This window comes from Thermobia domestica, chromosome 13 (genome assembly GCF_964235325.1).
Source record: "Thermobia domestica chromosome 13, izTheDome1.hap1.1, whole genome shotgun sequence".
In the NCBI taxonomy this organism is placed as follows: Eukaryota; Metazoa; Arthropoda; class Insecta; order Zygentoma; family Lepismatidae; genus Thermobia; species Thermobia domestica.
Window position 1 is genome coordinate 166995033 of NC_137466.1, and position 27926 is coordinate 167022958.

The 27926-nt window shown below is 36.5% G+C and overlaps 1 protein-coding gene across 5 annotated transcripts in view; it reads right to left on the bottom strand.

Annotated features, from left to right (window-relative positions):
* LOC145668710 (sodium-coupled monocarboxylate transporter 1-like) overlaps positions 1-27926 on the bottom strand; it is a 136310-nt gene that overhangs the window by 42605 nt on the left and 65779 nt on the right. For 3 of the 5 annotated variants that reach the window (XM_081736813.1, XM_081736810.1, XM_081736811.1), the window contains exons 3-7: positions 18912-19122; positions 18425-18584; positions 13820-13885; positions 12791-12842; positions 10400-10467 (exon numbers count right to left, since the gene is read on the bottom strand). In XM_081736813.1, the coding sequence (XP_081592939.1) occupies positions 10400-10467; positions 12791-12842; positions 13820-13885; positions 18425-18584; positions 18912-19120 (555 nt within the window). In that variant the 5' untranslated portion in view covers positions 19121-19122. Of the gene's footprint in view, positions 1-10399; positions 10468-12790; positions 12843-13819; positions 13886-18424; positions 18585-18911; positions 19123-24446; positions 24582-27926 lie in introns of those variants that run through there. The other 2 variants (XM_081736812.1, XM_081736814.1) reach the window with 2 other exon arrangements.

Consider the following 27926-nt stretch of genomic DNA (forward strand, 5'->3'; position numbering starts at 1 on the left):
TTCACTGCTCGTTGCCATTGTCTATAGCAATGAAGATGTGCCTCGTTTCCAGTACGATAGTATTCTCGAATGTATTGCCGTGCACGTTTTACAATGGCCAGATAGTGAGGCGGTAACTTTGGTTTAGAGGGACAGATTTTGTCCGTAGGAATAGATGCTTCAGCATTAGAGGTTAAGGTATCTGTGAGTCGTGAGATAGTGTTATACAATTCAGATTCAGTAGTTGGTGCTGTAAGATCAGTAATATCTTTTTCAATGGTTGTCCTATACGTATTCCAATCTGCTTTATCGTAACGTTTGACGGTACGGAACACCGGAGTGTTGTTGCAGTAACGGCCTTTATTGATCGTTAGTTTTACTGGGCAGTGGTCGCTGCCTATTGTGTCAAGTACCTGGATATTACAATCGCCGACCAGATTAAGTGACGTAATTACAACATCTGACGTTGTTTGACTGCTTGGTCTGGTATGACTAGGTAAGTCATGGATATGTAAATGTAGTTCTATGCGTTACGTAGTCAATAAATTGCTGTTTTTCTCGGTCGTTGCGACTGTGAATATTGATATCAGCCATAATGATGATATTCCGAAAATTCTGGGCAATGTAATTGAAAAAATCAAATGGTATTTGGTGTCTCGGCCGGATATAGATTGTAGCAACGTTGATAACAATGGATGGATAGTAAACGGACAACAGAAGATGTTCTGGATGATTGCCAAAAGCCTGTGGATGATATTGTCGGAATGGTAATTTTGGTGAAAAACCTACTGCAATTCCACCTTGAGCTCTGGCGGCTGTTCTCATGTAATCATGTCGGTGAAGGTGATAACCCTTGATGCGAGCTGTGACATTAGGTTTGAGTGCAGTTTCATTCAGAGCAAAAATATCAATTTGTTCTTCCAGTAAAAGATGTTCTAACAGAAGTTTGTGTTGCTGGAAAGATCGAATATTAATAAACAACAAATTTATAATTAGAATCAGAAGGGACATGGCTTTAAACGACGGTTTCAAGAGGCGCAATTTGAAAGTGAGCATACTGTCTTGAATATGTACCATGCATATTGATGTTAAAGAAAGATTTTGCAGTGGCAGTTATGGTACGAAGTATATGATCGCGTTGAAATGGCAGCACGTTCTGAAGCACTATAGTGAAGTAACGTAGAAAATCTTCGATACTGAGTGGATGCAGAATAGATTGAGCTGGAGGTGTAGTTTTATCAGAACTTCGAATGGGTGCAGTAAACTCCGGACGAGTGGGTTCTGCCGGGGGCTTTGCCTTGCAGCGATAGCATTTCACCATATGTGGAACATTTTGGAGGTTGTTGTTGATTTTGGCACATCCTGGTTTCATGTTGGTTTCCACAATATCCGCATCGCGGTTGATTTGGACAGCTGTTTGTGAAATGAGAGTTGTAGGTCTGACATCTCTCGCACCGAAGAGGCACTGGCCCAGGAGTTTTAGAAGGCTCTACCCTATGAATTTTCTTATAAATAGGTGCACCGTGTGCCAGAAGATGATCGATGGCTTGCTGGTTTTGGGACAAAACACGAATCATATATGTTGGCCCATTATTGTTTTTAATGCGTATGCATTTGTCAATGTTAATGCCCTCTTGAAGAAGCTCTTCGCGCACTTCGTCGTCCGTAAACTCTGGAAGAACACCACGGATAACAACAGACAACATTGGCAATTTCTTGGGTGGTGGTGGTTGTTTAGGTCTAGAATCAGACTTTTTTTTGTTAATTTTGCGTTTTTCCCGAAGATTTCATAAGATGCCTTGTTACGTAAATAGGTTCCAAAATTTGGATCTTTTGATTTTATAATGTATCCATTTCTAGTTTGGACTATTTGTTCTACATTCGCACGTGGAACGTATTTAATGATCTGAAGAAAGATCATCTCTGGATGTGTGTACTTCGGGTCAAAGTCAGTTAGGAGAAAATTGTAAACGGGATCTTGAGTGATATTGAGAGGTTCGGATAACGATTCTGACGGTGGCGATCCAGTGTCCATAGGTTGGACGTTTGAAGATTGTGATCCCCCGCGAAATCTCTTTGCAGAATGGACTGACTCAGTGGATGGATGTCTCTCTTTAGACGTGCTCGCGACTGATTGACTTCCCCAGGAAAAGTGTCGAGTGAGACTGGTAGTTCCAGTGGATGTGGTTTGAACACGCGAAGTGTTTGAATTTGCAGAAAGAAAAGCTGGTAGTCCTGTATGTCGACCGAGATCCGATTGTCCATTAGTATTGCCAGAGTCCGCCATCGCAATGAAGTATCCTAGGGCCGAAGCCCAAATGAATGTGAAAAGTAATGAAAAGATGATGAATGAGATTCAAAAAGCAAGTTTGCCCTCCGAAAGTGAGTACTTCCGTCAACCCTCTAAGTGTTGTATGTGTGCTGTGCTCACAAATGCGTATGCAACACTTGGTCCTAGCTAGCACATTAACAGACACAAGAGAGGTTAGGCTCCTTGGTTCAGTATTACGACTTTAGTTTTTTTTTTTTAAACAAGAGTTTCATTCCCATCCAATGGATGGGCGGGCCGTAGAAGGCAACACCTTCTCTGTGGCCAGAGATATTTTCAACTTTTGGAAGTAGATGACATGGAGAATGATTTCAGGCTATAGAATAATGTGGATTGAAGTAAGGAACTAATAGCAAATCAAGTTGACGAGGATCTGTAAGAGGTGGCTATTGTGTTAAAATGTTTCTTGGGTACATGTGCAGAGGTTATGAGCAATATATATGTGGATTTCGTTGGTAGATACGGCGGTCAGGATTATACTGATCTATGGCTTCGGTGTATTCGTATATTGCTAACAGATGATCCAGTGGTGGGTAGGCATAGCGCGGTACAGCAGGAACTTGGTCTAACAGCTCATGGACAATGGGATGTGCCAATTGTATTCGTGTCGCTATGTAGCGTTGGCGTAGATGGTAGAGGTGTGGCAAAATAGTTGGAAATTGCGCACGACGATATATTTCAGCAGTGGGAGTATCGAAAGCGAGAGAGTAGGCCAGACGTAAGGCATGTCTTTCGAGAACTTTCAGACGTTCATAGTAAGTTGGTGCTGCTGATAACCAGGCAAGATGTCCATACGTGAGAGCTGGGCGTACGAAGACTTTATATGTTAGCAGTAGAAGTTGTGTATTAAGACCCCACGTGGTGCCTTTAAGGTTTCGTAAAAGGTTCAAACGGCGCCGGATATTAGCTTCCAATTGTTTTAGATGAGGCTTCCAAGTAAGATGTTTATCAAATATTACTCCCAGATATTTGAGACTGTTTTGAATTGGGATTGGAGAGTCAAAAAGGGTTAAATGTAGACGTTCCGGATTGCGACTGTTGCAGTATTTATTGCGTTTGAGCCCAAAGAGAGTCATTTGAGTCTTAGTGGAATTCAGCTTTAGCTTCCATTTCAGGCACCATGTAACTAGTTTGTCCAAAGCTGGTTGTAGGAGTTGATTAATGCGATCCACTGAAGATCCCAATGCGACATAAGCGGTATCATCAGCAAATTGTAAGGCATATAGTGGGGGCTGAGGTTGAGGCATGTCGGCTACATAAAGAATATATAATAGAGGAGATAAAACAGATCCTTGGGGCACACCGGCGCGGAGTTGAAAGATGCGTGACTTTGCACTGTTGATCTGAACGAAAGCCTGGCGCTGATGTAGAAAATTTGCTATTAATCGGACATAGCTGTGAGGAAGCAGACGTTTGAGTTTGTAAATTAACCCCTCATGCCAAACAGTATCAAACGCTCTTTCAATATCAAAGGAGATCAAAACAGATGGTAAACGCTTATTAAAATGGTTGACAAGTAGTGTAGAAAGTTTGAGTAATTGATCAGCAGTGCTATAGAGTGGACGGAAACCAGCTTGAATAGTTGGTAGTTTGTTCGTGATTTGTAGATAGTGATGTACCCGTTTTACCAGAAGACGTTCTAGGGTCTTGCTAAACACGTTAGTAAGGCTAATGGGTCTGTAAGATGACACAGCAGTTGGATCTTTGCGAGGTTTTAGAAAGACCACAATTTTAGCAAGTTTCCATGTAGTTGGAAAATAGCCTGTAGATAAAATAGTTGTATACAAAGAAGCAAGTAAGACTAGAAACGCCACAGGTGCCTTAAGCAGTTGACGATACGTAATTGAGTCTGCCCCCGGAGCTGTGTTGCGACGGCATTTAAGAACAGCTGTAATATCATCTGATGTTATTGGAGCAGTGAGCTGATTTGTGGGATCAATGTGGTAGTTGAAATCAGGTTGAAATGATGGCTGCACTAGAGAACCAGCGTGTGAGATATGGGTATCTGTAGGACAAGTGAACAACGGTGTAGTGTGTGGAGTGAAGACTCCCTCAAGATATGTAGCGAAAGCAGTTGCCTTTTCTTCATCCGTCGTTGGTACTTGGTCAGCACATATGATGGGGTATTGTGGGCCCTGTTTCTGGAATGTGAGACGTTTAAAGGTATTCCAGAATTTAGTAGGATTTGTTTCTTGGCGCAAAGCATTACAGGAGGCACGCCAGTCTAGTCGTTTGCGGGCTACTATGTAGCTCTGTACCGTTCGTTGGAATTGACGATGGAGAAGAAGAAATCGGCGGTCATGTGTGCGACGAAACTCTGTTAAATACTCGTGTGAGCGCCGGAGCAGATCGAGGGCGCGTGCTGGTAAACGAGGTCTAGATGATTTGGTGGTACATTTAGGAACTGCGTAATCCGTAGCGTGAGAGACTATGTCAGTCAGAGTATGTGAGAGTGTTTCAATAGATGCAACTGTTGTGAGAGTAGGTGCAGTAGCCGGCAGATTTTCGGTAATATAAGTGCTGTACTGATCCCACCGAGCTTTGCTAAAGTTATATCTGGGTGTGCGTGGTGATGCAGATGCAGTGGATGTCAGACGTGGAGTTATAGAGAGAAGTATTGGGAGATGATCACTACCTATGGAACCAAGGACATCTATAGTAGTAAGTGGTAACAGATTATTGGAAATGATTGCCACGTCGGGACTAGTGTCGCTTTCCGGACGAGTAGGATGCGGCAGCTGCAGTAAAGAACTATGGGTAGTTTGGAGGAAATCATGAAAGCGTTGTTTCTGAGCTGCTGTACGAGAATGGTAGTTGATGTCTGCTAAGAAGATGTATGTTTTAAAGTTGAGATCTAAGTATGTCAGAAAACGATACGGAAGTGGCTGTGTAGATCGAACATAGGTGGTAGCGATGGTAATAGTAGTAGCTGGAAAATAGAGCGTCTGTATGACGTGTTCGGGATATTGCCCGGGAGAAGGTGGTATGATATGGCGCCGTGGAATACAAGGTCTGTATGATAAGTAATGAGACTCGCCGCGCCGCGGCGCGCGTGTCGCTGGAGCGGGTTTGTCGGTGATGGAGGATGTAGGGGGGGTCCGAGCAAAGCAACGCACTGCGCGTCAGTTGGCTCCGAGCCTTAGTGGAGCGCGGACAAGCCTTGGACAAAGCCCTTGTGAACATTCTTGTCACGGCGGAAAATCAACAAACATGGAGGGTTCCATCGAACAGCGTTATGCGATCAAATTTTGCGTTCGCCTGGGGAAAACGGCTACTCAGACGCTTTCTCTCATCACGGAGGCCTACAAAGAGGAAGCCCTATCCAAAGCCCAGGTGTTTCGTTGGCACAGTGCGTTCCGGAACGGCCGGGAAAGCGTTGAGGATCTGGAGAGGGCTGGACGCCCGACAACAGTGACTACGGACGAAACTGTGGCAAAAGTGAGGGATCTCCTGAACTCAGACCGTCGATTATCGTTGAGATTGATTGCTGATGAACTCGATATGAACCACACAACAGTGCACAAGATTGTGACGGAACAATTGGGAATGAGAAAAATCTGTGCGAAACTGGTGCCGCGAGTGTTGACTGACGAACAAAAGCAACGACGTGTTGATTGTTGTCAGGAACTGTTGAACCTCATGAACAGTGACCCTAACTTTGAAGATGACGTCATAACAGGTGACGAGTCGTGGGTGTTCCAGTACGACCCTGAAACGAAACGTCAAAGCGCGGAGTGGCACACTCCTGCGTCCCCGCGCCCCAAGAAGGCCAGAATGTCGAAGTCAAAGGTGAAAACAATGTTGATTGTTTTTTTTGACAATGTGGGGGTGGTCCACAAGGAGTTTGTACCCCAAGGACAAGCCGTCAACGCCGCCTTCTACAAACAAGTCCTTGAGAGACTGCACAGGAGCGTCAAGCGGAAAAGACCGGCGATCGCTAGCCGGTGGAAGTTGCATCACGACAATGCCCCTGCCCACACCGCCTTCTTAGTGACCTCCTTTTTGACCCGGATTGGGGTGGAAGTCCTTCCACAACCACCCTACAGCCCAGATGTGAGCCCGGCCGACTTCTTCCTCTTCCCGAAGCTGAAGCCACGCTTGAAAGGAACCCGTTTTGCAGACGTCACAGCCATCCAAGCAGCCGTGACCACATTTCTAAAGGACATGCCGGCTGCTGACTTCCAGGGGGCGTTTGCAGCGTGGAAACATCGATTGCAGAAGTGCATCGACGCAAGAGGAGAGTACTTCGAAAGCTTTTAAGTCCCTGTACAGATCAGATCAATAAAACAATGTTTCCAGACCTGGTCTCATTACTTATCATACAAACCCTGTAGAATGCTTAACGGCTATTGCTGCACCACCACGTGCGATGTTTTGTGGCAGATCAGAGCGTATGAGATGATAACGTGGAAGATAGAAGCGGTCAGATCGTTTTAGAAAGGTTTCATTAAGAAGGATGCTATCTGCATTGTGCTGAGTTGCTAAAGTTTCTAGGAGAACTCGGTTGGTAGGTAGCGAACGAATATTGCAGAATAGCAATGTAATAGTCGTCCTTCTCTGACCTGTACTATTCATGATGGGTGTCTGTATGAAAATGGAAGTAGGTTGAGAGTCCGGAATATGTAGCTGCCTGTGGAGCTGGAATATATCGAAGGCGGCTTTAGTTGCATGATTTAGTATAGCCTCACGCTGGAAGGGAAAGGCATTTTGAAGAACGATAGTGATGAACTTCAAAATACTTTCCACAGTAGGTGGTGGTAAGTAAGATGTTTGTGTGGTCGCTGTGGTACTAGTCGGACGTGATGAGACATGAACGCGTAAAGGTACAACAGTCTCGGGCTTATCTGGAAGTGGTTTAGGTTTGCCCTTACACTTGTAGGAGTAAGTTGGATGTTCCCCGTCACAAGTGTTGCATCTGGAGGGTTCGTTGAGCTTAGGACACTCCTTTATTTTATGATCTCCTTTGCAGTGGGAGCAGACGGAAGGATTTGTGCACTTGTTCGTTGGATGCGCATTATAAGTTAGGCAATTTTCACACCGTAGTGAGAGAGGCGGGGGTGTGCGTGAAGGCTCGACCCGATGGTGGCAACGGTAAATGTAGACACCGTTATTTAGAAGATCGTCTACCAGTGCTGGATCATCTGTTAGTAGTCTGACCATGTAGGGCCATTAGCATTTTTAATACGGAGAGCTCTAGTAGGTTGAATCCCATCTTGCTTTAGTTCCTCTAGTATGTCTTGTTCGGTATAAGTAGGATCAACTCCACGGATAACTACAGAGAGTAATGGAGTACGCCGAGGCGGAGGTGGTGTTTTGATATGAGGAGTTTTAAGGAGTTGAATTTTCGTGTCAACGCCAAACATTGCTGGTCCCACTTTATAGATTAGATGCTTATAAAGATCGGGGTTCTTTGTTTTTAGGATGATTCCGTTAGAGGTCTTGTTTAATTGATGGAGGTCCAGTCTAGAACAGTATCGTACAGTACCTGTATTAGTTTTTGGTAAAATTTTTTGATGTCCATGAGCTCAGCAGGAAGATTAGTAAATAGAATTGTAAAAATGAGAGTAGGAACAATGTCCATAGTAGCTTCGGAAGTAGATGGCGTAGATTCAAGTTGGATGCTGGCTGTACTGGTTCTAGGAGGACTGCGCAAAGCATCAGTGTATCTAAGCTTTTTAGGTGAGCGTGAACGGTCTCTGTTTGGTTCGCGAGTTGGTGAGAGGCTAGAGGTAGAAGAGTGAGATGCTGAACGTGCACGCGCCCGTGGGCGGTCTATTGGTGGACCCATAACAGTTGGCGGTAGTTTATGCCTTTCAAGACTTTAGTGGTCTCTGTAGGGTTAAGTAGCCATGATAGTTTTAGATGTATGTGTGTGTTAGATATTTAATTCAATAGTAATTATATAACACGTAACTTTAATTTGTTGTTCTATTATTATTAAAAGATAAATTAATACGTAATTAATTGTATTATTACATTTAGATTTTTTTAAAAATAACTAAATGGTATATTCAATATAATATGATACTTCCATTATTCGGCAGTGTTAGTAATATTACTTACTTTTGATTGAAGTACCTTATTCACCATTATCAAAGATGAGAAGTGTGTGTATTCTTACTTTATTTTCTATTGTATATATATAAAATAGAAGATATATATATGAGAGAGTAGATGAATAGGTAGATAGATATAATTCTCTTGAGAAATAAACCATACAAGGTAGACAAAAGCAAAGTTTTACTGAAACCACAAGTGACCAGTAGGGATCTACAGAGCTTCCTAACACAAGGTGGTGTGGCGAAGTTATGAAACACTGCGAATATATTGGAAACGAATTGTCCAAGATAGAGGGTTGTCAAAAAGTATTGAAAAGACCTTCATCCGGCAATAGATTGGCAATTGCTGATAATGGTATGTATGTGTTTCAATTACAAATAACTGTCACTACTTCACTCATGTGATCTCAGTTCTTATTATTTATATCTGAGCATTTTAGATTGAGAAAAAACCGCCTACATACCTTGTTCTGAGAGATCATATGTTTAACCCTGTAGCTATAAGAATTTCTAAAAGCAAGGACACTTAAAATAAAATTTTAATAAAATTAAAATAAAATAAAACAAAGACATTCCCAAGCGAAGACAGTGTTGCTTAAATGCAGCGCGCACTGAAACAAAGAATCGTTTCTCAGAGTTTGGTTTTGTGTTATTCTCTAAATCGAGGAAGTCCCGAAGAACTGACAATAGTCTACTTTGAATACTCAAGAGAATTGAATGATTTTGCATGCACAGAACATACAAAAATATGTAGCCTTGCCAACTTTAATGCTTTTATAAAGGAATATTGTGTTTCGTGAGAGGGTCGTCCGACATCATTTTTCATACACCTCGAAATGTTTCCAACTCACTGTGTGGAAATGCTTAAAAAGTCATTAAAACTTTATAGATAATATATATATATAAAATGATTCACTCCAAGTAATTTCTAATTAGCAATACTACTGACTGACACCTATCGGTCATTGCTATAGCTGGTGCAATGTATAAATAGGGTTGAAATGAAGAGTTCCTTTGTTCAGTTGACTACGACAATCTGAAGTGATTTGATTTCTCATAAGAATCAATTAACACCAAGGAAGAGTTTTCAGTATTATATGTAAAAAGAAATGAGTTAGTTAACTTATGCCCGCCTTGCATAGTGGGGACAAATGTACACATGGAACAGGGAGAAAATCTATGGTGTTGGAAGTGCTGCGTCGTGAAGAAAATTTGGTAATTGAGTGAAAGAAAAGAATCCTGATTTCCTGCCAGGAAAACCAGCTTTAACGTTGATGTGCTGATGACATACCCCACTGATTGCAGGATAGTTAGCTTAAGCCTCTCACGCTTCGTGCTGGGGAGTTTGTGTTAGTGTTATTTTAAAAGCACACTAGCTGAAGCTGCGCTCTCTATCACTAGCTGAAGCTGCGCTCACAGCGCACCATTCACGTATGAGCATGAATCTTCCTGTCATTCTTCACAATATCTGTACATGTCCCTTTGCAGACACAAGTGAAGGAGGTCTTGATAAAAATCGGCAAGGGGTATCATAAACGGGAGATGTTTTGAGCCTACTTTCGGTTGGAGTTTCTAATTCATGTATGATCAGTGTTAGACTGGAGAAATGGTTATCCTTCATTTTTCATTATCATTTGGCCATGAAACAAACGCTGGAGAGAAATACTAACCCCGTACAAATGTGAGATGTTGGAATGTGTAACTCGTAGGATATGATGCTTTACTTTTTAAAATAATCAATACTTCCAAAGTATTGATATCAATACTTTCAATACTAAAATGTAATAAAGAAATAACGATCATTTTAAATATTCAACTAGAACTGAACAATGTACACAAAATTTGCAATCGATCAGTGAAAACGACATCTTTCTAGAGCTTGTGGTTTCCGAGATATCATTGTCAAAGGAATTGGACAAAAACATATAAACTTTCACAAACATATGAACTTTTCTTGACCATAAACATATAAACCTAACATTTTAATATATGTAGATAGTATTAAATTTATTAAAGTAAACTTGTAACTTACCAGTGATGTGTAAAAAATGCAAACAGCAAATATAACTGTAACAGCTAAATGTGTATCCAATCCAGTTACTGCAAATATAGATGAATACACATTAACAATTCACTAAATAACAAGCATCTCAGTTACATTTGTTACATACAAATACTGTGTTATGTGATTTTAATGGCAGATGTGCTGCAAGTGAGGAAGATTTTCTTTCACCATCTCAGTTACTTGCTTTCTCTTTCGTTTTCTTTCGAGTGTCAATAGGAGTGAAGGAAATGTGTTCGTGAAAAGCGAATTCAAGATTGCAACGTCTTATACGAGGTTCGTTGCAAGGTACCGAAAAAAGTGGCTTTTAGATAGTCATTCTTCGATTGTGTCCAGACTGCACCGTTCAACGTATTAGGACCAGAAATCAAACTTAAGTTTTTTTTTTATGAGATTATTCAACGATGTTTCCGAATTTTAATTTACCTTTAAAAATAAGAATATTTCACCGAAAAGTGAAAATCGAAAATTATTTTTTGAAATTACTCTAACGATTTTGGTAATATCTTATTAGGAGATCTGTAATGAGGTATTTCTTTGATGAGTTTCTCAAAAATAACCCATACTATTTTCTCCATATTTCGTAAATTAGATTTCATTGATAACTCTACAACATTGTACGGTAGAAGTAATTCCTCTTGGACGAAGTCAGAAGGTTAGTTTACTGATTAGGTGAGTTTTTTCACGATAATTTTTGTTTAGAAAACGGCTGAAGCGATTTCGTTCAAATTTCATAAATAAATATTTCCTTTCGAGAACAGATAGTTTGTTGAGATGAGTTTTTGGGACGGTTTTCTAAAATTCTGAGGCAATTTGGTTCAGTTCTCACATCATAAGTTGTTATGACAATCATTTTATCTTAGAAACACGTAGAAAGGTGGTTTACTGGCAAAAGTTTTTTCTCGGACTAGTTTCTCGAGAATTGCTCTAGTGATTTTCTCAATGTTTTACAAATAAATGTCTTATTAGAAATGCAACATCATAATTAACTTTTCTTAGGAAAGTGTAGAAAAGATTGCTTATTTTAGTATTATTTTTGTTTTTATAGTTTTGCGCTCATTGTTTTATAGTTATACAACTAATTGTTTCATTAACATTTTCAATGTATAAGGAAACTAGCATTTTCTTATCGAAACATAATTTTCGTTAATATGTATAGGTTCCAAGGATGGGGCCATTTTATCCAGGGGGTTGAGATAAAACGGTCATTCACAATAGGTACATTTATTTGCTCATACAACTTGTTTTATTAAACTTTCACGCCTTCCACCTATTTACATACCTAGAAGAAAGAAGAAAGAATATTGTACTGCAAAATCATCGACTTTTCATTTATAGCAACGTTGCTATTTTAATTTCAACCTTAAGGTGCCCATTATGACCCCACTTGCCCTATATATATATATATAAATTTCAGAATTGATCTCAATTAAAATATCATATAAATAAACATATTTCCTTAAACGCTGCATAATCTAGTCATCATTTGCATAGAGTTTCATGCACAGCTTGAGTATTACTGGTTAGACGGTTTTCATTGTGGGAGTTTCCCCATCAGTACACGTACCTTACATATGAACATACATCGAATCTATAATATAATATTTACTGTAAGAGTAGGTGTATTACATAATTCTACTCATTGCATGTTCTTTCAACAAGCTGGAATATATTTGTTTTAAAATGCATATTGCATCCCTTGTTATTCAAGTTACTTTATGGAGCAAAAATTACAATTCTAGTGACAAGAGGAATATGAAAAGCATTCCTAAAGAAAGCAACTTCCTTTACTGAATTTTCATTTTAACTCTTTGTTTTCTGATGTTGGAAGACTATTACCAAGGTAACTTCATTCTTCTATAAGGTTACATTACAAAAAAATATTAAAATGTACTAGGTAATGTTAATGAAACTTAAAGATAGGAAAGATTAACAATAATGTTTATTATTATAAAGAGTTGGAATGGGTAGGGTTTTTTTAGTTGCCTATACTAAGTTATTTTCATTTATTGTCTTTAGAAGTTAAAAATGTTGAAATATGATATTATAATATAGAAAGACGTACACATATACATATTTTAATATTAATGTCTTTAATTGACTATAAAAAAGCGTTTCTTGTAAATGTTATACTTTTCTGCTTTTGGTACTTCATTTTCACGGCTTCTCACATGCACTAAGGAATCTTAATTAACATTTTTCTAAAATATAATCCAAGAAAATTTCTGATCATGTACTTTCATTTTAATCATTTTTCTCTAAATTAGCATACAAATGTTCTCACTTTGGTGAAATCGGAAATTTACATATACGAAATTCTTTTAATGTTTTAAAATATCATTCATACTTATATGTACATACCTTGGCTTAGCGCTAAAGCTGGGGCGTATACAACAACAGCCATGTAAAGTACCTGAAAATCAAATACAAAATAATAAGTGGAACCGCTATTTATCCTAATAATTGTTTGAGAATGGTCTTAGGAAGAAGTAAATGCTAAACCCTTTAATTGGTAAACATTGAGAAATTCCCATAAAAATGTTTTTAGTTTGTTTTTATGGTTGATACGTCTTCGTGATCATAATTTCGTAATTTTTAAAGTATTTTTGTATTTTGGATACAAGTATAGAATGTTTATTTACAAGCAACATTGCCCTAAAACAGTTAATCATGTGTCGCTCGTGAGCAACATTGCTCGTTTGCTGGTCAATTATAATTATTTTTTTTCTCGTAAGTAATTAGCAGCAGTTGCGTTGAAATATCTTCTTACAGACCAAGAAACCACAAATAACACAAACTTTGGTGGACGAAGATTACAACTATCTAAGCAAATGATTCACAAATCACATATATGAATATTATTGTATGAAATGAATAGTGCCAAATAAATTATCACTGAAGTTTCATTTCTGCGTATAACGCATCAGAAAGCGATGTTGCTTGTAAGCAACTGATCCAAATAAATGCTTAAGGAAACATCTTTTAATTAACATCTCACAGTAAACTGCATATCAAACTAGCTATTCTTACGGTCTCGGGTTTGATTCCCGGTGTGGCACTCGGTCCAACAAGTGTAAAAGCTTTTTCAGGCTAGCCATCCTGAATGAGTTTTTTCTCATTCACACCAGGCAAATGCCGGAGTGGTACCTAATTTATAGATCCCAGGCCGCTTCCTTCCTTCCCTTTCCCTGGATAGTGTGCTAGCCAGGGGAAGTCATCCCTCATACGTGACAGGCTAAATGGCCATAGATGCCGCAAGCCCAGAAATCTAAATCCTCCATTCTACTAGCTATTCTCATGGCTTTAGAAAGCTTTCAATCAAAGGTTTTTAAAGACATAAAATGAAAATACTTAAAATATTAATATTTATAAAAATATTACAACACTTACTGTTTGAATGAGATACATTGCTGAAGCCAGGAGACGTGTAGTTTTGTTGAATCTCATTTCCAGATACTGAAAATGATATACACAGAACAGAAGTTGATTATAAGAAGTACACAATTTCTTTTCTACAATTAGCTGAAGTAGAACTTTTTTTTTTTTAAAAAAAAAACAACTTAAAAATGAGAAGTTGCTTAAATCATAATTTTATAAAGCATTTTTTTCTTTGTCACGGACTATCTTAATGACCATTTTCACCAACCTCCATTGAATACCTATGTAACGTTGGCTATTCAATGTCTGTTAAGTAATTTAAACGGCATGTTAAACAAAAGTGTTTCACAGTGGCTCCCAGGGTGCGTAATACGGGGGAGGGGCCACGCGAAAAGGGTCTTACTTAAGTTTAAAAGATTAACTTTATGGCATCACGATGTTAAAATTCAAGTTATCAAGTTTCATATCTTTTTCAGACTTTTTCTCTCAATATTGTTCTCTACTCGTCTAATATTTTCAAGTCAATGCCTAAAAAGCCACTTAATTTATCGCGAATACTCTGTGTAGATTCTGAAATAATAAACAGAAAGGACTTGACAGTGTCTATTGGTAAGAGAAGTAGTTCTGACTAAGGAAGGTTTTTTTGAAATTCGACGAGGAAGGGAGAATAGTGGTATCAATTATTATGGACCTATTGATCTTTGAATAATCTTTGAAGATTAGAGACATGATTTTTTAAAATATATGGACTCCTCATTTAAAATAAGCAGCAATGCGTTTAAGCCTTTTCTATATTTTACCTAGAAGGGAAGAAAATGAATGAGAAGGAAAAAAGTGTGCGGAAGATTACAATAATAATAATAATAATAATAATAATAATAATAATAATAATAATAATAATAATAATAATAATAATAATAATAATAATAATAATAATAATAACTTCCATATAACGTCCATACCATGCAACACGTCCGAATTTCGTACAAGATTCAAGTTCAGATTGATTCAATATTTAATTCAAGAAAAAACGCTAAATATTGACTGCAGCATTAGCGGATTCAGAACGCTCGTTTGAGAGGATCTCCAGGACAAGGAATTTGTATACATATAAACGAGGGTAGGTTGATAAGTTCTCAGCCTACCCAGGTTCAAACAAAGCTAGATATAAAAGTTATATACGTTTATGAGGCTTATAATTTGTGAAGCTACTGTGCAAAATTTGGTTTGACTAAACCAATTTTAATTTTTTTTAGGTCCATAGTGAGGATGTCAGCCCACGTTCCAGAAATTAGTAAATTTGAACACCTTGCATTCATCAAGTATCTCTTCCTAAAGAGTCTCTCGCCGAAGGAGATCCACAACGACCTTGTCATAACATTACTGGACAATACACCATCGTATGCCCTGTGAAGATATGGGCAGCGAACTTTAAACTTGGGGAGTTTGGTCTGAACGATGATCCAAGGTGTGGCAGACCAATTTCAGTGACCTCCCCCGAGATGATTGACGCCATTCACCGGATGATTCTCGACAATCGCCGAATCCCGCTCAAACGGATAGAGGACATATTGGCATTAGTCATGAACGTTTCTGGAAAGTTATCCATGAAGACTTGGGTATGAGGAAGGTCGCGGCAAAATGGATTCCGAAACTTTTGAACGCAAATCAGAAGCGTGAACGGGTGGATGCAAGTAAGGCAGTTTTGTCCCAATTTCAAGCGGATAAGGCCAATTTTTGCAACAGCGGGTAACAGTGGACGAAACCTGGTTATATTTCTACGATCCCACGACAAATCAGCAATCAGCGGATTAGCGCCACAGCGGTTCTACAAGTCCGAAGAAGGCTAGGACACAGCGCTCCTCTGGTAAGATCCTTGCTACGATCTTCTGAGATTGTGAAGGATTCTATTGCTGGATTATCTGAAATCGGGTGAAACCAGGAATGCAACTTATTATACATATCTTCTGGACAAACTGAAAGCAGCACTAAAGGAAAAGAGACATGGAAAGCTGTAAAATAAAAAAAGATAATCTTCCTCCAGAACAATGCGCCCTCACACAAGGCACGTCTGACATTGCAAAAATTGGAGGACCTACGGTTTCATATACAGGAACATCCATCTTATTTGCTTGATTTGGCTCCATCAGATTTTTTTTCCAAAATTGAAAATGTTTTTAAAGGGAACGCATTTCAATGGCGCCGATGACGTCATTTCTCAAACAGAGGCCTGGTTTGCAGAGCATTCATCCGATTTCTATTTGTCGGGTCAACAAGCACTGCAGCAGCGATGTGAAAAGTGCATTGCACTACAAAGGGAATATGTAGAATAAAAACACCAAGCTTCGCTTCCTATCTACCCACTCTTGGTGAGGCTGAGAACTTATCAACCCACCCTCGTATATATAACTGCAAGTCTCGTCCTATACGGCCTCATCGATTTCAAGTGAATACAAATCAAGACAACCCAAAAGTTCCAGCCTTGGTCAGACTTCCAGTAAGGAGCTTTTAAGATTCTACTACCATCTGTTTCTTTTTCTTCTTGCTCTTCCTATGTTTCGGGACCTGCAACGCATTCCCAACCCTATTCGTCGACACAACGATAAAATATATTTTAGTTTAAAATGTTTGCAAACGTTTTACCCTCCTTCCTACTGCTGTATATGGAAAGAATAAACCATATACTCGCTCTTTTGAAGCTTATCAGGACCGGCTGCGGGCCAAGGAGTTAGGACCAGAAATATCAACAGTTTTAATTATATCCCTGCACAAGTACCATATATTTCAGTTAAGTAGCAGGCTTGTGTCACGCAAACTAGATTGACCGAATAAGAAAACGTATTTCTGTTCCCTAACAAATTAAAGCAGTAACTGAACCTTTGGTAGGGGCCGTCGCATCTCCACTTCTCCGTGGACCTACCACAGCCCCACCGTAATACATGGGGCATATTTGCTTGTATTCAATAATTTTCAGCTAAGAGCCAAGTACATTTTACTTACTAGCTTGATGATTATAAGAACAAATCAAACTGGGCATAATAACTATAAATAATAATAATAATAACGGACTTTTTGTATGATATGAGAAAGTAGCGACTTTCTACATGGAAAAATTCAAAGTAAGAAAAATATTTTTTATTGCTGTATAAAATTTACGTGTCTTCATGAATGTGGAAAGAGGGTGGACCTTTTCACATTTTGGCGGGGTGGCCGATGCTGGTGTTACTCTACTGGTGTTTCACCAACATAAAATGCGTGTTTTTTTCTTAACGTACGTTAGTCAACCATGGAAATTATATTATTGCAAATTTTCTCATAGAAAATGTGCATTGTCTTTGGCTAATTCAGCACAAGTATTTCTGGTAAAAAAAAAAAAAAAAAAAAAAAAAAAGTACTTAACTGAACAGTAGGGCCTACTGAGTAGTGATGGGTAGTTTGGATCTTTCGATTTCTTTTTACCTATTCCGAACAGGGATTCGTTCTTCCGGATCGAATTCTTATTTGATTTCGCAATATTGAATGATTCTGCGTTCCTTGTTTTTCCAATGTGATTCCTCCAAAAAGGATTCGTTCTACTCTGGATTGAATCCCTTGGTTTTGATAAATTTAATAATTCCGAGTTCCATACGGTTCTCTGATGTGATTGCTCCCTTCCTTCATCTGAAGTATCAAACCACTTTTATTAGTTAAAAAGTTATTCGAAAGTGTTTTTCCGGTGTTAATGGAGATTGGAACAAGTTGAAGCGAAAGGAGTGCTTGTCATATTTGAAAACATGTTCAGGAGGTTTTATTTTCCCTTTCAAAGTAATATACATAAAATAAATTAACATTATACTTAAAATAAAAACAAGGCAAATCTTGCTTGTTTGTAGTGTTCTGTTTATCAAAATTTGTTACGATGAAACATTAAAAAGTTTTTTTTTTTTCTGGTTGGTGAAACTGACTATAAGTAAAGTTAATTATTTCTTCACATTTCTTGTTTAATTTAAGGTGCATCAGTGTCAATTACATTTCACCATTGGTATTTATCCTTACTATTTACAGTATAGTTGTATGCTGCTACAAATAAGAATGACTAAATTTCCTTTGGTTTTTCAGGTGTGAAGTGCTTTAGCGAATTTGATGGCTTTTTAGGGGAGCGTAATAGGCACACTGGCTTTCGTAGACGTTATTTCTGACTTTCTATGCCAAATATTGTTATTTCCTGATTGAAGTAGATGCCCAGTTGTCTCACAATATTATGATAACCGGGACTCTTGGGCTCCCGTCGGGAATTGAGCCTGGCACCATGAACACCAAATGTACATAAGTTACAATTTGGTTACGAGAGCATACAAACAATAACAACTTAGAAAGTTAGAAAATGTAAACCGTGAGTCATGTATTGATTTTAATAATCTTCACACAAATCTTCTATGTACCAGTTTTTTCACAGTTGATTTTTAAAAGTGTGTTACGAATGGGGCAAATCTTTAGACTAAATACACTTGTTTAAGAATAACTTAGCCTAACACTCCCTATTATTAATCTGAAATACTCTGTACAGTACATTGTTCATGACAAGTTTTTAGGCCAGGTTTTGGAAAGAACATAGAGAAGTGTTGGTAAATACCATACCTCATACGACGATGTGAGCATCAACTTTCTATATACAGGTAGATAAAAATAAGCCGTAAAAGGTGCAAAAAAGATGACTCCAAAAATATAGACTGTGAATTGAGTTCCATAAACGTAGATTTCAGATGGATAACCAAGCAGTGCTATTGCAGACATAAAACTGGAAAAAAGTTTTTAAAAAATGCATTTGTTAATAAGATTCAGCTTAAAGAGTTTTGTACCATAATATTTTCAAAAAGCTGTAAGTTTACCCTCCAAAACTTAGTCCGTATTTCAATAGAACAATTTCTTATTTCTATTGAAAATATGATCAATGAAGCAGGAAAAATATATATAATAGGTTTAGCTTTTACAGTTCTTCATTTAATTTCACTATACTTATTCACCCATGCTCTTTCACAGTGATTAAGATAATTGATTTTTGATTTAGTTTATTAATATTTAATACACTAGCATTAAAAACAACGATTTGTGTCACAAAACTCACCTGGAAGTAAGAGATATTGCCATTGGGATGATTGACATCTTGTTCCCACCAACTAAAAAATCATTCGATGTTTTCTGTTCTTTGCGGAAAAACCCATAAAATATACCAATTGATGCTGAAAAGACTAACATCAAAACAAATACCAGATAATCTGGCCATCCAAACCTCTTTACAAGGTCGTTGACATCACATACATCGTCCGAAGCCATCTCTGAAACAAATAATATGTTTATATAATTACAGATGTTATCATTTATTAATCATATATATATAAACACAACAATTACATATAAATTAGAGTTGTTTGCTTTCTGACTTTGAATGCATATATCCATCACAATGGATATTTTCCATATACAGGATGTGATTATATGAATATTACCCACATGAAAGAATCATTCATAAAGAAATTTTTGTAGATATATATGTATGTGTATGATTTTAGGCACTGCTAATAAAATATATTTTTGTTGGCAACACTGACATCTTCATCGATGAAACTTCATCGTGACTGGCAGTTGTTGTTGTAACATTGTGGCCGTTGGACGCAGCAGCACCATCTCAGGACGTAGCAGCATAATCGTTTCTGCAAATCGAAAGTATACGAAGTATACGATCCTATAATTTCACCCACTTGTGGTTAAGCAATGAAACATAAATTCTTGATCTTACATTAAACATTAAATCTGGATCTTCAAACTCTCAATAGTTAGATGGAAAATGAAATGAAATTATTGAGTTTTACCGTCCCACGGCTATGCCGGCTAGGCTAAAGGAGACGGTGATGATGAGAGATGAATAATAAAATGGTGGAATGAAGAAAGTTGGAGGAAACGGGAGAACCCCGAGAAAATCCACGCACACGGTGTTTGTCCACCACAAAGTTCACTTGGCGGAGGCTGGATCGAACCCGGAACCTCTAGCACCAGAGGTGAACATTCTACCACTGAGCCACCGCGGCCCCCAATAGTTAGATGGAAATAATCGTACAGCCTCAAATGATTCCTGTTAAGAAAAGTTCTTGTAGATTAAGAAATTATGCTACATGGTTTATTTGTGACAGGTTGAGACAAACTTTGGGTGGAACACGTCTCAACTAATCACGTCCATTCTCCATCGCTTAATGAAAAATGCCTTAATTGCTGTCTTAAGAATCTATTTCTTAAAACCAAAGTCCTGATACGAGTATCATGACCTTTAAGAGTGTCTCATTCAGATTGTATGCTCTAGTCTTGACATTTTTACATAGTGACTTTGATTTTTTGCATATTGAAATTGAATTATTCAAAATGCATTTCCAAAGTTGAATGCAAGTTGTCAGTTGTTGAATATTAGCATGTAAGTGTTGAACACGTGGTTTTCAGATCTCGTCATCCCACTCTTTAGAGACGTTCTATGATCATCGCGTACTTCGGCTTTAACACTCTCTCTGGAATATCTGAAGTAAGAGTTATTGAGAACCAGGTGAGCAAAGGTGGATGAATTCATCTAATGAATCCCTATGACTAGGGTTGCCATATGTTCGTATTTTGTACGGACTGTTTGTATTTTTGGGTCCGTGTCCGTATGTACAAAGCTTGAAATACGAAAATGTCCGTATTTTTGGAGCTGTCCGAAAATTTCCGAGTCGGGAATTGCTAAAATCTCGGGCGAAAAGAGTTGTGTTTTCATCATATAACTTATATTTTTAGTTACTATTAATAAAGTACGTTATGTTTTTAAAAAGTGTCTTATTTTTCCATTCCAGGAGTCTTTTGGTTAGATTTAATATACGTAATTTAATGGCATGATTTATTATATTTGTGTTAATGAAAAATAAAACATGTTAGTTTCCAGTTCTGTTTTAAGTATTACAGTTAAAAAAAAAAATATGTGAAAACGTAAAAAGGTGACTTTTAGGTACGAAATTTCAAATTATTTATTCTGTGTTTGGGTACCGTATCTTTGATGGGTCGTCATTTTAAGGCTTGTCCGTATTTTGGATCAAAAAATATGGCAACCTTACCTATGGCACAACGACATACAGCAGGGAACATTAAAACACGTAATGCCAACTCTCTACCCTCTTAATACAATGGTACACTCAAAATGATGATGGACGCTTCAAATACAAGTATATTGTAAATATAGGTAAATGTAGTTGCACAGCATCCTATCGACGTTTTATTCATTTCAACTAGTAAGTCCAACAGCCTGAACCTTTGGGAAAGTTAGTGTCGAGATTGAACGAGTTGTGACATCTCGGTTGCCTTCAAGAGGCGGAACACTGAGGGCGTGTTAAGTGCTTAAGGCAATAAGTCAGTAGATTTCGACATTTCTACAGCAATTTAATAATAATAATAATAATAATAATAATAATAATAATAATAATAATAATAATAATAATAATAATAATAATTATTATTATTATTATTATTATTATTACACCTAATTTAATTTAATTTAATTACGTATTTATAGTGCTAAGAATAGTCTTAACCAAGTACGGGAACACTGTTATTTACAAAGTTATAAAATACATTTGTACCTAATACCAGTATAAAGTATAAAATTAATTCTTAAGTACCGTACAGAGTGCCATAGTAAAACTTCATAGTGAAAAAAACTGAGTCGTATAAAGTAAAATAAAATGCAATAAAACCCTTAAAATATCTCTAATCATCTGGACTAAATTTGTCTGGTATTAAAATATAAATATAACAATGTATAAAAGAGAATCAAATACAAGTTGTTGGTTACATTAGTCTAAAACATCAGAAATAAAACAAATGTTTAGCATAGTCGTGATCTCTAAAAGTACTAAGCAAGATACTTATAAAACAGTGCTTTGTACCATTGTTGTTTTCCTTGTTCGCTTGGATGACACTCTGAATGATATTTTTTTACTATCACTGGCTATACAGTTTATTTTCTAAAACAAAGTCTAAAAAAAATAAGGGTCGTTGTTCCCTTTTTGTAATAAAATATCTGGATCAAAGAATTCTAATTATTGCTCAAAGTCACAATAATATTCGTGTAAGTGTAAACAGAAGTACATATTTTGTAAACGATTTCTGAACTTTTTCTATTTTTTTTTCATTATTTTTTTTCTTGATATTTAACCATATTGCACTTGCAAATTCAAGTTAATGTCTCACAGGTGTTTTATATACTCTTACGTGCTGAAGTTCTTGAAATTTGACCAGTTTCTAACTAAATTTTCAATTACTACGTTCATATGTTTAATAATATCAATCACATAATGGTTGAAGGTGAGTTACAAGTCAAATTTTATATAAGATCCGTAATAAATTTTACCTTTTCTGTAGGATTAGTATTTATGGTATATTAAATTATTATGTAATGAATTTCCTTGTTGCACATATGTTTAGTTTTACTACTATTGATGCTCATTCGATTATCACAAGCCCATTTCTAGATTCCATCTAATGCCTTCCGAATGCATGTTACGTCATTTACATTGGTCACAATTTTAAAAAGTTTTACATCGTTTGCATATGACAAAATATTTAGATATTTGAAGTTTTCATGATACTATTAACAAAAACTGTGAATAATAATGGTCCTAAGGCTGATCCTTGAGGAATACCCTTTAAAACATGTCCTTTGCGTTATAAAACATTATTAACTTGACATTAAAAGTTACATTGCTTACAAAGCTTTTAAACCATGATACAGAGAATGGCGATAAGCCTAGAAAAGATAATTTTTGTAATAATAAATTATGTTGTACCATATCAAATGCTTTTGACAGGCCTATACGTATCACATTAACTGTTCGTTTTTTTTTTTTGAATAACGCTTCCAATACATATTCAGAAGTCTCTATTTAGTTTGTTATTATCTACTTATTTTTCACAAATCCACGTTGTTGGTCTATTGTAAGGGATTTAAACTGAAATTACAAATATTCATAAATTATTGTTTGGAATATTTTCCCAATGGAATGTAGAATGGTAACTGGTATATAACTACTATGATTCCTTTTGCCTCCCCCTTTAAATATTGTTACTACAATGGTCCTTTTTCACTGTTTTAGAAAGATACCTATATTCGTAAAGAAATATTAACTATGTCTGTAAGGATTGGTGCAAATTGTTGGCAATTGTTTTGATTGTCTAATTTGGAATGTAATCCTAGCCAATTGATGTGCAAGGTTTAAGGTGTTTAATTACTTTGAAAACATCAGTCCTTGGTATGAAAGGATTACCAACATTAGCATCTCGTACATTTTCAGTAGTAATGTTTGTATATTTACTATATGCTGTTTTGAGTTCCCTCATGGCTAAGCGTACGCGCCTTTGGCGTGAGGGATCCTGGTTCGATTCTCGATTGGAGTTCATATGGTTCGGATCCCACGTTAAGCTAGTCTACAGCTCACATAATCTCGTTGCTAAGCGGGATACTAAACTCAAAACCAAATCAAATCAGATCAAATAAAAGTGGTTTCAAAATAATGCGGAAATACATTTGTCACATCGTACACATGTTGACATGTTTTTCCTTCATAATCCGTTACTTGCACCGTAGTAATGGTTTTCTTGCAGAAATTTTTCCAAAACATTTGTTAATTTTTGAACAAACTTGTTTCATGTTGTTAAACCTATTTGTACTTGAATTGCTGGCATAATTTCTTTACCATTCTATGCGATACTATTTTAGCGCTTTCATCCTGCTGTTCATTCTGTAGAACCTTTTTCTATTTCTGAAATTCTGCAGCCATCTATTTACCCAGAGACATTGTATTGAAGTTTATTTGTATCTCTCTTTGGTAGTCTGTTATTAAAACTACTGTTAATGTTGCATACACTTAGCTAACTATACTATTAACAATATTACCTGAGCTTTCCACTGTAAAGTTATTCAGATGATGGTAAATTGCTATAAAAGTTTGCTTCTCTGCAGTTATAATATAAATATTGTCCCTCGCTTTATTCGAGTTGTTATACTAATAGATACCTCAAGAATAAGTAGTGGGGGGTATTTATTTACTTTTGCTAAAACTTGACAGTTGTTAAATGATATTATTTCGTCTAGATTTATGAGGATAATAATTATAATTATAATTATAGGATAAAAATATCCTCTCAAAAATTCTCCTTTGGATACGCTACTGGACATGACAAGAAAAGCTGCCTTTGGTATGGAAGACCCGGGTTCGATTCACGATAGGAGCTCATGTGTTTTGGATGCTACGTTAAGCTATGAGTGCACGTCTTATGTAGCAATATTTCTGAATGCAATGCTAAACTGAAATCTAACCTACCGATGGCAAGAAAAGCATTTAAATAATCCTTAAAATAGCAACAGTTAACGTCTTCAGTCAAACCTGTATAAATGGGACCTGTATACCTGAGAAACCTCTCTATTACTGGAAATCTTATTCTTCAACATTATAATTGAGACATTGGTTATTTCAACCTGCTAATTAAGAAACTCGATGAGTGGGGTTAAATTGGTAATCCCACTTGTCCAGGTTTGACTGTATTTCCTTAATAATAAATGCAAACGAGAAGTGTTAATAATAGTACTTACTAATTATTTGGTTCCTGTTATACGATGAAAAAACAATACTAGAAGCCTATATTTGAGATAAGGTCTCATAAGAAATTAGGATTCAGTCCAGGCACTCATTCAGGTTTCATGATTGATACCAGGAGCACAGAAAACTAGTTCATGGAAACTAATTGATATGTTTTAATGTTATCTAACCACATCATGATAATACTGGTATTATGCAATACATACAGTCATTTATCATAATTGTAAACAAATTATTGATTACTTAACAAGAAAATAAATGGCATTTTAATTGAATTTTTTCTCTGATAAGATAAGGTGCTTCTTTTTTTTTCGAGAACAAGTAGACACACACAGTCAGTTAAATGCTAGGAATTTGCATCTGTTTGTCGAACACATTTTGATATTAATGTTGAAGAGTCATTTTCTGTCTACTTGTTACTATCTGACTGAAATATTTCAGTTTGTTCTTCTTCCTATTATTATTATTATTATTATTATTATTATTATTATTATTATTATTATTATTATTATTATTATTATTATTATTATTATTATTATTATTATTTGGATTTGACTAAAGATTTTTCCATGTTAACGCCTTTAGCTTCTAGGAGAAGGAGAGAAACAGTTAAGAATTGGATTAATCTGGCTATTGAGGAAATTGGATAATTTAATGAGAATTATAGATTACGAAACATGTGTGTTCATCTCTTTCCATCTACGTTTTCGCTATTTCAAATATTTTGCAATAAACCATAGGTTATTCTTACTAATGTAGAAAATAAGCAGTAGAAATTTATTCTAAAGTATCCTTCAAAGAAAACTCGTTATTCAATTTTTGTAACCAATATTATTGAAAAGCTTAGTATAAGAAAACCAAGAGGTTCCTTTTCTTTTTTCCTACTTGTACCAAAATCATTCAGCTTCAATCAAAGAACTTAATAAACATTATTTATATGTAGCATGACGACGAATTTGCAAGGTGCATCCAACAATGGAATGTTTGGACAAATTTGCAAGGCGCTTCCAACAATGCAATGTTTGGACGAGTGCATTAGTACTAATGGAGAGTACTTTGAGGGTGATTAAGGTTGTATTTGAAACAAAGTTTTATTAAAAACAACAACAAAGTTATGTTTTTTTCTCAAGAAATATAGGTCATCTTTGGGGCCGCCTCGTATATCTGGCATTCATAGCTCAATTACCAAAGTTGTGAGAGAAAGAGACATAAAATTTGCACATTCCGATTAAATATATGGAAAAGTGAACACAGTTTTTAATTAAAAAAGAAAATTATTTACAATATTTAGACAAAAATCTTTTAAGCAGCTTCAGGTAGAAATCCTACATATGAAATATGTCCGAGATAACCAAAATTGGGCTTGTATTCCTTGTGTATTAAAGGTTCTATTATTATTATTATTATTATTATTATTATTATTATTATTATTATTATTATTATTATTATTATTATTATTATTATTATTATTATTATTATTACAACCTTTAAGGCATGGACATTAAGACTTCCATATAATTATCTGAAGTGGGGTACTGTTTGGATTTCCTACGTAATGTTTTTATCATAGCTGTCGTAAGCATATACAATTCCCATAGAGCTTTACAAACAATATTAATGGGATTTTTCTGTGTATTTTGCAGTAAGGTTTTATATTTGTTTCTGATCTTTTTTTTTAAAAAAAAAAGTTTTACACGACGTTTTTCTTGGCAGCATAATTCTGTATGTTTATATGAGTATGTGACAACAAAAAACTTTAGCCTGAAAATCCCATGGGAACGATACCATTTCTAAATAGCAAAGAATCTGTAGAACAAGCTTTCGTAACTTTATGACAAAAACAATGAAAAAGGATATTTTTTCTCATAAAAACAACTTTTATGTTTCGATCGATTTTTTGTGATATATATGGTTTACTTTCTGTTTTACCATAACAGAAGAAGCATGCTTGTTCTATTGTGAAATTCCTTTAAGAAAAAATGAACATAGGCACATTGATTTTGCTCTTACTTGCTCGGTCGGTTTTTGGTACGACTAAAGGTGATTCCTTCCCTTTAGATAAAATTGCAAAGTTTATTGATCGGCTTAAAAGAATATGGTTCTTTAAAGGAGTCACTATCGTTTGGAATTTTCAGAATTCTATAGGTAAGACTAACATATTAGGTCTAAGGTTTTTCACTAACAAGAAGAAAACAGACTACGATAAATGAATTTCGAGACCATCTTTCGCGAGGTAATAGTGCACATTTAAAGTGTTAATATTAAAAACTGATAGAACGCAATAATCAAAAATAGCGGAGGGAAAGCGTCTTAAAGTTTCGACTCGCCGCATGTGTGATAAGACGAGTAAACTTATTAACTGACGGCATGCCAGAGTGAAGAGTATATACGGCTCACGACAACTCACGAAGACCAAGATAAGATCACCAGGTGCATAGCAAAATCAAACTAATGTTGATTGTGTTCTTTGATTGTCGAGGCAATGTGCAACATGAGCACGTACAGGAAAGACATACAGACACAAAGGACTTCTCTTCAGACTTTCCCTGTCATACTCTTCAGACTTTACTATGTCCGAAATGATCAGATCTGTGGACTTCAAAGCCCGACGAATGCACCAGGAAAATGAGTCCATTTATGCAGCTCGTGTGGTTTTCCTTTTCACAACAGCACAAGATTTGAAGGTGTCGCCAAGCTTTCTGTTATCCAGGTATAGCCTCATACCAGAAAAGAACTCGCTTTCGCACCTAAAAGGAGATCTAGTGTAACGCGAGGACTCTCTCGTAGCACTTCCCGATGAATAGTTTTAGGCCGAGTAGAAAAGCTACCAAACTCGGTGCTGGAAGCAGGATATATCTAATTTGAAGATTAGGACAAAGAAAACGTTAGGTGAGTGTATTGGCTTTTCGAAACCGTGGTCGGATACTTTTCCGACGGGTTTCGCATGACCAGCAATGTCAATGTTCATGATGTCATTTAGGGTTTGTGAAAAAATATTCTTAAGTTCTGTGATATTTCTTTCTACAATTTCAGTTGTTACATAGTCATAGCAATTAAATACAAACGAATGGCAGAGATACGGGAGAGCAGTGGCGGAGACATAAGTCGAGCGCGCGTCCCCTCAAGGAAAAATGCAAGTCTCTTCGTATTATTTCAACAAGCCGAGCCGACAAGAGCACTTATTCTGTCAATATGCTATATGAATAATCTGGCGAACATCTCCAAGTATCAAAACGTACAATATTTCCCACCCATAAAATTATTCCATCCTTTCGAGAAGGATTAATAATTTTTCACAATCCGAGTTCGAAGATCTAACCCGTGCTAAAATTATAAGAACTGTTCAAAACATTTTTCAATGAGTATGTACCCGTCGTCCGCGGAACTAAAAGGAATTAGCATAAACCTTCCCAGCCTGGTGAAACATAAAAGTGTTACCCAAAAGTCTTGAGACAACTGTAATGAAACGCAGA